The sequence below is a fragment of the Sceloporus undulatus genome, chromosome 5 (genome assembly GCF_019175285.1).
Source record: "Sceloporus undulatus isolate JIND9_A2432 ecotype Alabama chromosome 5, SceUnd_v1.1, whole genome shotgun sequence".
NCBI lineage: Eukaryota > Metazoa > Chordata > Lepidosauria > Squamata > Phrynosomatidae > Sceloporus > Sceloporus undulatus.
In genome coordinates, this window is record NC_056526.1 from 189,237,732 (window position 1) to 189,252,343 (window position 14,612).

A 14,612-nucleotide genomic window follows, 5' to 3' on the forward strand; every position below is an offset into this window, starting at 1 on the left:
ATTACTGTTTTATAGATTTGGGATATTATTGTACTTTGCTATATGGCCAACACAACTACCCCTGGATATGTTTTCAGATTATCTGTAAGCCTCCTGAGATCTTTTATATAGGGTTCAGTATAAAGTGATGATGATGATGGACGGTTTGTGCTTGTCCATTGCAACCATGAGATTGGACCTAGAAAGATGCACAACTTGCATATTTCTGTGTGTGTGTGTGTGTGTGTGTCTTCTAGTTGCCTGCTGACTTATGGCAACTTCATGATTTTCATAGGGTTTTCTTACACAAGGAATACACAGAGGTGGTTTTGTCAGTTTCTTCCTCTGAAATATAATCTACAGCACATGGTTTTTTTTGTTGGTGGTCTCCAATTTAAGTACCCTGCTTAGCTTCCAAGATCAACTGGGATCTGGTGTCTTTAGGGTATTTAGCCCCTTTGTTTACTACAATTGACTATAAATTGTCTCTGTGCATACGCTTTCAAGTCACTTTTTGACTTATGGTGACCCTATGAATTTCATGGGGTTTTCTTAGGCAAGGGATCCACAGAAGTGGTTTTGCTAGTTTCTTCTCTGAAACATTGCTTGGAGCACCTGGTATTCATTTGCGGTCTCCCATCCAAATGCTCACCAGGCCTGACTCCTCTTAGCTTCCATGATCAGATGGGATCAGGTGCCTTCAAGGTCTTTCTCCCCAATACAAATTGCATTTCATTTCTCCCATCTTTTCAGTGGAAATGGCATACAGAAAGTGTTTGCTGCAGAAGGTTCTGGGATTTATGGGCTGAGTCCTGCTTCCTTTTTGTTGCAGAGGATTCTGGGATTTGTAGGCTGAGTCCTTCTTCTTAGTAGGAAACAACCCTGAATCCAGCTGTACCAAAATAAGTCATGGGACTTTTGGAACATATGGGACAGAGAAGCTGGTGAGAAATACAAAGAGGCTTTATATAAGCCCAGAGCATAGCAAAATCATGGGGCTTTTTGGGACTAAAACTCCCAGAATCCACAGCCAGCATTGCCAATGCAGCCCAGGGATTGTGGGAGTTTTAGTCCCCTACATGCTCTGTGCAAATATCTGTGCAAGTCTTGAACTCCCTTAAGGATGAAAAAGAAGTTGATCCCGCATCTCTAAAGCCGGACCCCAGCATGACAACCCAATCATGCTGGAAGATGTGTTTCGTTGGAGAGGTCAGCCGCAAATGTGAGATTCAAGCGCTTTGGGGAAAACCTTCTACTGTCAGCATTACGAAGATCCATGTCTTCCTGCAAACCTTGCACTCTGAATTAGATCTTTGATCTGATTCGGTGTAATTGCTTCTGCACTCGACTCTGAAATCCGTTTGGGACGTGGAATTGAATTCTGGGTGTATGTTCTAGTTCAGCAAGTCAACAGTGAGTTTTAAAACACCAAATACAAGCAACCATTTGTATTTTAAAAAAAGAAGAAGAAGAAGCAGGCATCGAACTGCATGCGGTGTTACAGTTGTGCCTCATCACGCTTTGCAAAACTGTACCTATGATTCCAGTATAGGCCAGTAGACATGCTGCATAGTTTTCTCTCTGGCATCCGGTGGCCGACTGCGTGGATGGCTGGCAGTTAAATTGGAATTCGGCATACCGGGATCTGAGAGAGAAAGAAGAAGAAATGCAAAAAGGAATGAGTTTAAGGAGTTTAATTAACAACTGTGCTCAGTTTGCTGCAGCCCATATGTAAAGCTAAGAAACCGAAGGATACAGTGCTTGCAAGTGGTACTTTCAATAATGCCTCTTGGGGTGCATTTACACTGTAGAAATAATGCAGTTTGACACTCCTTTCACTGCCATGCCTCCAGTGAGCAACCAACACTCTTTGGCAGAAAAGAGCAAAGACCCTGTAAAACTACAAATCCCAGGATTCCATAGGATGGAGCTACAGCAACTAAAGTGGTATCAAACTTCATCATTTCTATATTGTACATGGGCCCTTAGGGCTAAAGATCTAGTGGGCCTTCAGTGGGATTTTTTATGAGTGGGAAAGTTTGGAGCAAAGTCCCAACTGGCCACAAAATGTTGGGAAGTCCAGCCAACCACGCTTTCCTGCTCTCATCACAAATTTCTCTTAGGTTGCATCTGCACTGCAGAATTAATGCAGTTTGACACTTCTTTAACTGTCATGGCTCAATGGTATGAGATTCTGGGATTTGTAGTTTTGTGAGATATCCAGCCTTCTGTCAGAGAGCTCTGGTGCTGCAACGAACTATGAACCTCAGGACTCCCCAGGATGGAGCCACGGAAGGCAAAGTGGTGTCAAACTGCATTAATTCAGTAGTGTGGCAGCAGTCTACACTTACCTTTTCTCTGAAAATGGAGTACAATGGAACGGGAGAGAAACAGACAATTCCTGCTGGCACCGTCTTGTGCATAATGTCACCAAAAGAGGACAGAGATTTTGCACAGGATTTGCATATGTTAATTTCTATGTCTTCAGGCAAATGCAGAAATAATAGCTATACTTTAAAAAGAAGTACACAGGCCAGAATTCTACATGGGGGTTGCCTAGTGTTAAATCTTCACACATTAAGATACGCGTTAACGGTGCTGCACAAATCTTATGTCAAGTGGTAATATGGGGCTACTCAGGGGTGCAGCTATTGAGGGTCAGCAAAATGAAGGCATTGCCCTCAGATAAAAATTACTGAGTCCTCCTACAATAAATTTTTCCTGCAGTCTCCAAATTTCTAGCTTTGCAGACAGTGAAACACTGAACAGTTTTCTGTGGTTTTATTCCCTGGGTCCCTGTGCCCACACCTTTCCTTTGGATGCCGAAACTGCAGTTCTGAGTGCTCTTAACTATAGTTTGAAGTTACTGCAGTGCTAGAAATCTGGGGACTAAAGGAAAATTTCATTTCAGATGCAGACTTCTTACTTCAGGTGTTTGTGCGATACTCTCCTTTTGCTTTCCCTTCCATAGTTACACTTCTGGTACTGTTGAACCAAGACACCAAATTTGCAACCAAATGGGCCTGTGCATCCATGCATAAATTGCACCCATGAGCAACGGTGCAGCAATGTGTAATATGTCTTTCTCAACCTTGAAAATGTCTAGCTACTTCCAGGATGGGGGAATTTAGGGGTGGATAAGAGAGCCAGTGTGGTGTAGTGCTTTGAGTGTTGGACTACGACTCTGGAGACAGGGTTTGATTCCCAGCTCAGCCATGAAAACCAATGGGTGACCGTGGGCAAGTTACACTCTCTCAGTCTCAGGGAAAGGCAATTGCACACCTTCTCTGAATAATAAATCTTGCCATAAAAAAAACCCTGATAGGGTCATCATAAAGTTGGAAACGACTTGAAGGCACCCATTAAAATCAGGTCTTCTTGTTAAGAGAGCCAGTGTGGCGTAGTGCTTTGAGTTGTTGAACTATGGAGTCTATCACATGGAGGCACATGGAGCTAAATCCCGTGCAGAAATGGGATTTTAAAATGTACTAAATACCCACAAATGCGGGTTGTTTTTCAGACATGTTGGTGGAAAGAGAAATAACGCAAAAATAACCCGAACAGAAAGCCATTAAAAAAAAGCCCTTACTATTTTTGGAGTTTCCCCAAAAGTAAAAAGGAGCAAGTTTTGTTGGTTTTCCGTTAGCATTATTTTTGCGTTATTTCTCTTTCACGCAAATGTTGTCTTAAAAACAACCCACATCTGCGGGTTTTTTCTACTTGCTGTTTGGGTTAACCCCGAGTGTCATGTGAAAACAAACTGCAAAAGCGGGTCGTTTTCACTTTAAATCTAGTTTCTATATGGGATTTGTCCCGTGTGATAAACTCCTATGACTCTGGAGAGCTGGGTTTGATTTCTGCTCAGCCATGAAATCCACTGGGGGACCTTGGGCAAGTCTCACCCTCTCAGCCTCAGAGGAAGGCAACAGCAAATCTCCCCTGAACAAATCTTGCCAAGAAACCCCTATGATAAGTTTGTCTTAGGGTCTCCATAAGTCAGAAATGACTTGAAGGCACACAACACAAGAAAGCAATGGGATTATGGTCAATAAGGTCTGATCCATAATGGGAACGACCCTGACCTAGAGACCAGGGAGCCCTGTTCAGTTTGTCATTCATTGGGCAATGTCATGCCTCTTGGAGCTTTCCCTTCTTAGGGTCTTTGTCTTTAAACCAAACTTGGACTAGACAATCCTTCATGCACCAATACTTTCAAAGAGATGTTGTCCTTTGACTGCTGCCTAAGTATCACATGTTTTCAAATAGGGTTCCTCTTTCCACTGTCTTGTTCTTCCCCCAGCTGCATCTGCACTGCAGAATTATTGCAGTTTGACACCACTTTAACTGCCATGACTCCATGCAATAGAATTCTGGCTTTGAAGTTTGGTTAGATCTCTAGCTTTCTGTGTCAGAGAACTCTGGTGCCACCACAAACTACATATCCCAGGATTCCATAGCACTGAGCCATGGCAGTTCAAGTCGTGTCAGACTGGATTATTTCTGCAGTGCGGATGCAGCCTGTGACTATTGTACTATAGGCATAGTTTGAGTAGAGATGACAATAATGCTTGGGAAAGTAGAAGGTAGGAGGAGGAGAGGGAGGCTGCAATCATAACTTTTTAAGTGGTATATTTTAAAGAATGTATCATTTGAGTGTATTTTTAATGGTTTTATAGTATTGTATTTTAACTGCTGCTTTATGTGTTTTTGCTTTTAAACTGTGTTTTGTATTTTAACATGTTGCATCTTGCCTTGAGCCTTAAGGAGAGGGAGGGAAAGAAACAAAATTATTATTGTTGTTGTTGTTGTTGTTATTCCAGATGGATGAACTTAATCAAGAAAGCCATGAGCTGCTCTTACTTTGCAAGGGCTGCTGACAAGAGTGACTTGGAGATCTTTCATTCACTGGGTCATCATAAGTCAAAGTCAACTTGATGCCAATTGACAACAAATGTTTGTAAGGGACCTTAGCTGCAAGATGCCACAGGATTGTGACCATGATGTACGGTTCTTATTCCCTGATACGGCATCACCAAGGATAGTAGTTCCCTCTGGGTAATTGCAATTCACTGATAAATCAAGCCATCTCAAGACCAAGGGGTGTTTAAGTCAAAGTCCTTTCCTCAACTCTTTTTCTTCTGGCAAAACGAAGGACAAAGGAACAATATGTTTTTACTCTCTCTGCTGATGCCTGGGATTAATAGTGAGCCTGGGCTGCCTCCTCCCATGCAGATTGATCAGCTGCAAATCAAAAAGTGCTGCACAACCTTGGAAGAGGCCAAACTCTCCCTTATCATTCAGGATCCAGTGGGAACTGACCTCCCAGCCGTAGCCTTGGACCGAGGCCACACTGTCTGCCTGGGGCCCAGTGGACTTCCTTCTTCTCACAGCCACAGCGATGCCTATGAGGATGCACAGTTGTGTGAGCATGCTGCCATTTATAAACCCAAATCCCAGTCTTAGTCTCATTTTGGTTTCTGTTGTTCTTTGCTGTCAAGTCAATTTTGATCGAGGGCAACCCTATGAATGAGAGACTGCTAAGATTCATCCATCATCAAATGCCGCTATTCAGCTCTTGCAAACCCAGGGCTGTGGCTTCTTCCTTACTGAATAAAACCACTTGTAGTATTTGTTGTTGTTGTTATCCACCCTCAAGTAGATCTCAACCTATGGCGACCCTGTAGATGAGACATCTCCAAGACTCCCTATACTCCACTGCTGTAGTATGGTCTCCCTCTCTTCCTCCTTTTCCTGTTCCTGTAGTATGGTCTTCCTGGGTGACCCTGGGTAGGGAGGAGCGATTTTCATGTTAATCTGTGTATTGTTCTCTTGTTGGATAGCTAGGCCTCAAGGCAAGAGGATATGCAAAGAGGATTTGTGTCTATTTAATTAGAGATTAATTAAATCACACAGTGTGTGTGTGTGTGTGTGTGTATCCCACTCACTTCCATGTTAGCATTCTCTGAAGATGCCAGCGACAGACGCTGGTAAAATGTCTCTTCTAGAACAAACTCTTCTAGAACACGGCCACATAGCCTGGAAAACCCACAAAAAACTATTCATGCCAGTCATGAAAGCCTTCGACTTCACTTTTATTAGTTCTGCTTGTTTGGGATCTGAATCCAGGATCTCAGCTGGGGCCTTGCAGGTGGAGCATAATGCAAAATGTAGTGGGACCCGATCCACTGGATGGTTGCTTCTGCCACTTACGGCAGACAGATTCTCAATAGTTAGGGGAAGATGTGGACAGAATTTGGCTTCCCCTTTGCATCTTGGACAACAACATCCAAGGATTCTTACTCAAACCAGAAATAATTTCTGTTCTCTTCTTGCTTGGGAAAAAAAATTCTCTATGGACATAAAATAGCCACGGAGTTGAAGGGATCTCCCAAATTCTGGCAAAATCTCTATAGGGTGCAGGGTGCATTTTCAGTACAATGGGCCCTTGGTATCCACTTAGGTTTGGCTCCAGGACCCCCCATGGATACCAGAATCCGTGGATGCTCAAGTCCCATAAAATATAAAGACATAGTCCAGTGGTGTTCCTTATATAAAATGACAAAATCAAGGTTTGCTTTTTGGGAGATGCTATATAGTGGTGGGGAAATAGGGAGATGAATGCACCACCCTGAGATCCAGGGAAGGGTGCGTTCAGTCCCCAGATCTTATGAGGTTTCCCCCCTCTGAAATAATGGCTCAAGGAAGTTCCCAAAACAAAGGACTCTTCAGGTGGTGACTTTAGCCTCTTTTGCAGGCTTCATGCACCACACTGTCTGCTCCTCTGCATTCTAATCCTTGCATAAAAACCTATGCATATTAGATGCGGTTCTTGGTTGATTCTCCTATCTTGGCCTGAACTGATGTTTAATAAAATATTACTCTGGCACACTGTGTTGACATTCAAAGATGATACCTATGCCCTCGCTGGACCCAATTAAGAGCCAATGGAGGATTCTCCTCTCCACTGTGAAGGAAAATAATAGCTTCAGGAGAGAGATATTCTTTAGGATTTCTGCAAGGAATGAAAGACTTAAATTGCCCCACAGAGTGGCTGTGTCCCTGGCAATGATCAATCCTTCTTTGCTATGCCTTTTTAATAAATAATTCTGCAGATCAAATGCAAAGGTGCATTTGGTGCCATGTGCAGTTTGGTCCTAAGGGCCTCCATTGTATAGCTCAGCCCTTTGAGACCTGATGTTCTCCAGAGGTGTGGGACTACAATGTCCATTACAGGGGGATTATGAGAGTTGTGGTCCAACCTATTTACAGGGTTTCAGAAATGCGGGTATTGATCCTTATCAATCCCAGCAGCTGCTTACCAGTAAGTGGGGTTTTGGAGATCTTGCCAGAATCTACTACCTAGCATTGTAATTCTGTTGCTACATAGTGCACAACTTTTGTATGCTGTGCATTTTTAACTGCAGCTGGCGTTCCACTAGGTGCATCTTTCTTGGGCACCACAATTTAAGAAGGATGTTGACCAGGCTGAGCATGTCCAAAGGGCAACCAAAATGGTGAAAGATCTGGAAACCATAAAGCGCTATGAGGAGAGACTTATGGATCTGGGTATGTTTAGCCTGGAGAAGAGAAGGTTAAGAGGTGAGATGACAGCCCTGTTGAAATATTTGAAGGGATGTCCTATTGAGGAGGGAACACACTTGTTTTCTGCTGATCCAGAGACTAGAACACAGCAATGGATCAAAACTACAGGAAAAGAGATTCCATCTAAATATTAGGAAGAACTTTTTGACAGTGGAAGATACTTTTTTGGAGGTTTTTAAAAACAGGCTGGATAACCATCTGCCAGGAGTACTTTGATTGTGTATACCTGCATGGTAGGATTGGGTTGGACTGGATGCCCCTTAGGATCTCCTTGAACTCTAGGATTCCTTGTTGTCATACACACACAAATAAGCAACACAGTCAATACATAACTATATATGTTGTGATTTAATGCTATGCAACCCCAGTGAAGAATCTCAGATCCCATATCAGATCCCAGCACATCCGATCCACTTCTCTTCAGGGAGATCTAACACAATATCCATTATGAAACAGACCCAACCACTACTACCAATGCAATAGAGGCTGAGCTAAACTCTGCTCACTGCTCCTGATGACCTCCTCTCATTTCTCTGAGCCGTGATGAAAGTAAAAGCAAGCATAAAAATCTATGCATTATGGTTCTCTTTATACATTTCATGGCAGAAGGTACACTCTGTTGCCCTTTGCAAAAGCGGCACAGGAGACTTTTAAGTCATCTGCACAAATCTGGAAATGCAGAGGCCCACAAGGTGTACTTACAGTGCCTCTAACTTGAGGTGTGATGCTGAGTGTTTTCCTTTGTTTCAGTATGCACAGCCGTTGGGGTGCCTTGATACAGGAGGCTTCAAGGCTGTGTGCATAAATGTTCCTAAATTGATTTTGTAATTTACTTTTCTAAAGTGAACATTGGCACAAAAGCCCTTCTCCAGCTTTCCTAAGCCACAGGAGTGCACTTAAATAAATATCACTCAAAGGTGATTTAAGCCACATAAGAACCGTCTTCTTAAGTCAAACCAAAGGTCTGTTTTTCTTGTTTAGCATTGTTATCTCTCTGCAGCAGCAGTGTCCAGCCAAATGGTTCTAGGAAACCTGAGGGGAGGGCTAGCCATATCCAATTGTAAGTCCCTTGTGTTTGGTATAAAAAAGATATACTGCCTCTGAATATGGATGATCCATTTAGCTACCCACACCAGTGTCCATTGGTAGTGGAACTTCACAGGAAACTTTAATGGTGGACAGACAAACAGAGAAATTCAAGCCAGGAATCACACTGGGGTTTGGTGTAGGTGTGTTGTGTGCCTTCAAGTTGTTTCTGACTTATGGCGACCCTATCATGGGACTGTCTTGGCAAGTTTTGTTCAGAGGAGGTTTGCCATTGCTTTCCCCTGAGGTTGAGAGAGTGTGACTTGCCCAAGGTCACACAGTGGGTTTTATGGCCGAGCTGGATTTGAAACCTGGACTCCAGAATTCCAGGCCAACCCTCAAATGCTGGCTCATAATGAGCCATAATGAGGTTTTTAAATACCATATATATTCAACTATAAGTCAATCTCACGTATAAGTCGAGGGAAGGTTTGGGGGCCAAAATGATGGATTTTGATGTGACCTGTGGATAAGTCATGAATAAGACTTAGGGTCATGTAACAAAGGAAAACAATACCAAAGCACTTATAAAACTGCAGGAGGCATAACTGTTTGTGTTCAAACTGAAGAATGGATGGATGAGAGAACAGAGGAAGGTCAGTGCTTCCAGGACAGATTACTCTTACATTTTGCCAGGAGATGGTTTCCATTTTTATGAGTGTTAAGGTACAGTACTTACATTGACCTGTGGATAAGTCAACTCAAATTTGTTGAGTAAATTTTTTGACTAAAATTTCTAGACTTATACATGAATATATAGAGTAGTGAGGTTTTTACACAGAGGCTGGGTGGCTATTGGTTGGGAATGCTTGGATTGTGTATTCCTGCATGGCAGAATGGGATTGGACTGGATGGCCCTGGAGGTCTCTTCAGACTCTATGATTCTATGATGCACATCAGCCCCAATGCACACTGGTCACTTGTACCTTTAATGATTGTGTAGAAGAGGGGATTTCAGCAGATGTTAGAATCATAGCACCATAATGTCTATTCCATTCTCAAACAGCTCTTAGAATCAAGATGTTCTTCCTGATCTTTAGGTGGAATCCCTTTTCTTGTACTGGTTGAGTTTCCCTTATCTGAAATTGGGACCAGAATTATTTGGGATTTCAGTTTTTTTCAGATTTTGGAATATTTGTACATACATAGTGTGATATCTTGGAGATGGGACCCAAGTCTAAACATGAGATTCATTTATGTTTCATATACACATAGCCTGAAGGTAATGTTATAAACAATTTTTCAAATAACTTTGTGCATGTGACACATCAGAACCATCAGAAAGCAACCTTAATTTGAATCCAGTGGTTCCTGGTCTGGTCTCTGGAGCAGAAGAAAACAAGCTTGTTCCATCTTATCTCTTCAGCTATTTAAAGATGGCTGTCATGTCACCTCTCAGTCTTTCCTTCTCCAAGCTAAACATTCCCAGCTCCTTCAGTCCTTTCTCATAAGGCTGGTTGGCTTGTCATGCAGCCAAGTATCAAGCTATAGCCTTCTTCTACACAGCCATTAAAGGTACAGGAGTTCTCTCCAATTTTCACCTGGCAACGCTAGTACAAAAGCAGGGAAACATACCTGCAGACGTAGTTCCCTTTGCAGGAATCCAGCGGGGCCAAGCAGTTGGGTTTCTCCTTGGCTTCGTATGAACAGGCTGGGACAATGGTCTGCCTGCGTCGCTCTGCGCAGGCTGTGTCCTCACAGGGGCAGAAGAGCAGCTCGTGGGTGTATTCGGGGGGCACCCGGTCAAAGAACTTCCGCAAGGCCTTGTGGCATTTGGAGCGGTTACAGGTGTCTGCCCGGGCCACCCGCCGGATGCAGGAGGAGACATACTCCGTCCGGAGACGCTGGCACATTTCGTCCACGTTGCATGCCTTGGCAGCATCCAAGCAACGGTTCACCTGCGTCACCTCATTTTCAGAGCCTACAGAGGAGAAGAGAGGGGCCAAAAAGGATACCATTCTAAGGCAGAGCTTGGAAAGTTACTTCTTAAAGGTAATTTGTTTCCATTGGTTTATATAGACTGGTACGCTACATCCCTGAGAGGAGCATAATGCTCTGCTTGTGCAGTTTCATGCTTTCAATGAGTGATTCTTGTTATTCTTTTAATGAGTGATGTTCTAATACAGTAGTGTACTAGTTTTATTCTATTTCAGTATACACTTTTGTATGTTTGTAATTGTAGTGTTTTAATTTGTAAGCTGCTTTGTGTGCCAATTTTGGGGGAAAAGAAGATTCATCATCATCATCATCATCATCATCATCATCATCATCATCATCATCATGTAATGCTCCCTACTGTGGAAGGAAGTTTTCTCTGGCAGCAATGCTAGGGGCATTGCGTAATGGAGATACTGAACAACATATGTATTCGACTATAAGTCGATCTCATGAATAAGTCGAGGGCAAGTTTTGGGTCAAAATTATGGATTTTGATATGACCCATAGATAAGTCGAGGGTAAAATCTAGGGGCATGTACTAAAGGATCTAAACGATGATGCAAAGGAAAACAATGCCAAAGAACTTACAAAATTCTACAATATACAGTCTCTACATTGACCCGTGGATAAGTCGACTCAGGTTTTTTGGGTCAATTTTTTGACTAAAATTTCTAGACTTATACATGAGTATATTCAGTACCTTATTTTACAACTTCCGAAAAGATGTATACCAGAGATTGCCAGAAATGGCAACTTCCAACTCCTTGCTGCAAAAATGATGCTGGATGGTGCCTGGAACGCCACCATCCAACAGCTTGGGGTGCATGAAACTATGTGGATGCAGCATTATGCTCTGCTTTGTTAATCCAGAATGTCAGGCATTTTCTCTGCAAAAAGACATGCTTTTTGCATTGAGCAAAGTTCAGATGAATATTAACTGGACAGCCAAGAATTTTATATCAACCTCAGAGCTGCCTCTGTTGTTGCTGATGGGTTTTTCTGAGTTTGGGGAAATAATGAATATTCTTTCCAACCCTTGTTCTCACCTACTGCAAAATTATTTCAAGAAGGTTGAAGGTTGTTTCTATAATTTATCATTTTTGTGGGTCCAAGGGCTATTTTTCTGCTTCTTTCCTGCTTCTTGGCGTCTTGGAGGAATGGCATGGACTTCCAAAAATGTACTCCCACTAAAAAAAAACCAGAAGTGTCTGGAAGCCAAGATGATACATCAGAGACACTTAGTGTAGTTTTACACTCATGGAATTATGTGATGATTATGTCTTACTGAATTACAAAGCTGCACAACTGAATGTGCTAAGAAAAGTTAAATGACCATTGCAATGAGCAATGCATATCTGCACGTGCAAAGTGCAATCCACAATGCAGATCTGCATGTATGATGCACACTGGCAGTGCATGCACAACTCTCCTTCCACAATGTGCAAATGAATATGGACTGTAACAATGGGCAAAGAGTCCAACCTCTTCTGTAGGAGAAGTTATAGATGTCTAAGTCACTAACAGGATACCAACATGAGCACTTTTTAAAATGTTAATTTCCACCAGGTGGGACTGAGGCCTGAAGTCTATTTATAAAAAGATGCTTCCCAGAAAAAGCAATCGAACCCTCTGCCTTATTTTGGCCAGAAAAAAAAAGCATGGTCTGGAGAACTTGGAGAAGACAAGGCCTGACAAAGCACCTTTGGATCCACATCTGGCCCCTGGACCACATTCTTCCTCACTCCTGTTCTAAGTGGAAAAAACGTGTCCAGGCCAAACAGAGACAGAAGATCATTTGTACTTACCTGCAGTGATGGAAGCTAATCGGACGTAGTCAAAGCCCCTCACAAATGGTTCATATGGGGAACTCTCCATGACATTCATGCCTAATGAAAAAGAGAAAGAGGTGTAACTCCAGCAGGGTAAATCTCTCTCCCTCCTCCTCCTCTTTGTTTTTTTATTCCTCCTGCTCTTCCTTTTCTTCCAGCTCTTCTTACTCCTCTCTCATACCTCTTCCTCCTTCCCCTCCTCTTCTGCTTTTTCTTATTCATCCTTCTCCTGCTCTTCTTCCTACTCCCACTTCTCCTCTTCTTTTCCCTTACTTATTTTTCTTATTCCTTCTTCTCCTCCTCTTCTTTCTCCTTCTCTTCTTCTCCCTTCTCTTTTGCCTACCTCCTTCTCATCGTCTTCCCCCTCCTTTTCTTATAGAATCATAGAATCGTAAGTTGGAAGAGACCACAAGGGCCATCCAGTCCAACCCCATTCTGCCACGCAGGAAATCCAAATCAAAGCATCCCGACAGATGGCCATCCAGCCTCCATTTGAAGACCTCCAAGGAGGGAGACTCCACTACTCTCTGAGGAAGGAGTGTGTTCCACTGTCGAACAGCCCTTACTGTCAGGAAGTTCCTCCTAATGTTGAGGTGGAATCTCTTTTCCTGTAACTTGCATCCATTGTTCCGGGTTCTGTTCTCTGGAGCAGCAGAAAACAAGCTTGCTCCCTCCCCAATATGACATCACTTCAAGTATTTAAACAGGGCTAACATATCACCTCTTAACCTTCTTTTCTCCAGGCTAAACATCCCCAGCTCCCTGAGTCGTTCCTCATAGGGCATGGTTTCCAGACCCTTCACCATTTTAGTCGCCCTCCTCCTGTTTTTCTAATTCTCATTCTTTCTCCTCTACCACCTTCTTTTCTTCCTCTTCTTCCTCCTCTCTCATCTCTTTTCCTCCTTCTCTCCCACCTCCGTCTACTTTTCTTATCTTTCTCTTGCTCTTATTCCCCTTCCTCTTTGTCTTCTATATCCTCCTTTCTAATGCTGCTCTTCTTTCTCTCTCCTCTTCTTCCTTCCTTCTTTCCTCCTCCTTTCCTTCCTCCTGCCTCTTTCTACCTTTTCCTTCACCTCTTGTGCTTAATATACCTTTGGAAATCTGCTTTTTTAAACCAGGGAGCAAGCAAATTAACTACATACAATTCCAGGTTTATCTGTGATGGAATTAAATAGAAGATGAAGAAAATCTAAAATTGCAAGACAAACATATTTTACAATAAAGCTGACACAGAATATCTTTTTGGGCAGAAGCTTATTCCAACTTATTCCATTCATTGATTCATACGATGTTTTTGTCAATATGCATTTACCCAAGCTTCCTATTTACCTGTAATGTAAATACAAAATACAAATATAGACACAAATGCTTCATTTATTTACTTTACCTGTAGGGTTTTTAAACATTTATTTACAACAAAAATATTTTTAAAATATTTATAAGAAAATGTCCAAGGCAACTTAAAATTGTAAAGCAAAAGTCTTTAAAAACCACCAGCCAAGTAGCATTCTGTCTCCCTATTTGTTCAACACCGTTGCAGAAAATATCATACAAAGAGCAGGTTTAAACTCAGAGGAAGCAGGAAAGAAATCGGTGGAAGGAACATAAAAAAATGTAATATATGAGGGTGGCAGCATACTACTAGCATAAAACACCATAAAAATGGAGCCATTACTAAAGAAAGTTAAAGAAGAAAGTGGAAAGACAGGGTTACACAGAGGAGCTACAACAAGCACAGAGGAGCTACATAAATTCAACCTAGATAATGAGGAAATTGAAATAGCCCAAGGTTTCCCGTTCCTTGGATCAAATATCGATCAACAGAGACTACACTCAAGAAATCAGAAGAAGATTAGGAATGGGAATGGCAGCAATGAAAGAACCAGTCAAGATCCCAAAGTGTAAAAACCTACAACTGAGTACTAAAGTTAGGATTGTCCAAGGTGTTGTATTTCCCATCACCTCGTATGGACGTGAGAGCAAGACAGCAAAGAAGGCAGATAAGAAAAAAATAAACTCATTGGAGATGTAGTGCTGGAGAAGAGAGATGAGGATACCCTGGATGGCCAAGAAGAGAAGCAAATGGGTCCCTGAACAGATCAAGCCTGAAATCTCCCTGGAAGCCAAGATGATCAAATTGAGGCTGTCCTACTTTGGCCACATCATGAGAAGGCATGA

At 42.4% G+C, this 14,612-nt stretch overlaps 1 protein-coding gene across 1 annotated transcript in view; it reads right to left on the reverse strand.

Moving 5' to 3' along the window:
- Nucleotides 1-14,612, reverse strand: part of GFRA4 (GDNF family receptor alpha 4) — a 168,840-nt gene that overhangs the window by 11,623 nt on the left and 142,605 nt on the right. The window contains exons 3-5 of the mRNA XM_042469129.1: nucleotides 12,411-12,491; nucleotides 10,243-10,588; nucleotides 1,515-1,624 (exon numbers count right to left, since the gene is read on the reverse strand). Coding sequence (XP_042325063.1) covers nucleotides 1,515-1,624; nucleotides 10,243-10,588; nucleotides 12,411-12,491 — 537 coding nt within the window. The remainder of the gene's footprint in view (nucleotides 1-1,514; nucleotides 1,625-10,242; nucleotides 10,589-12,410; nucleotides 12,492-14,612) is intronic.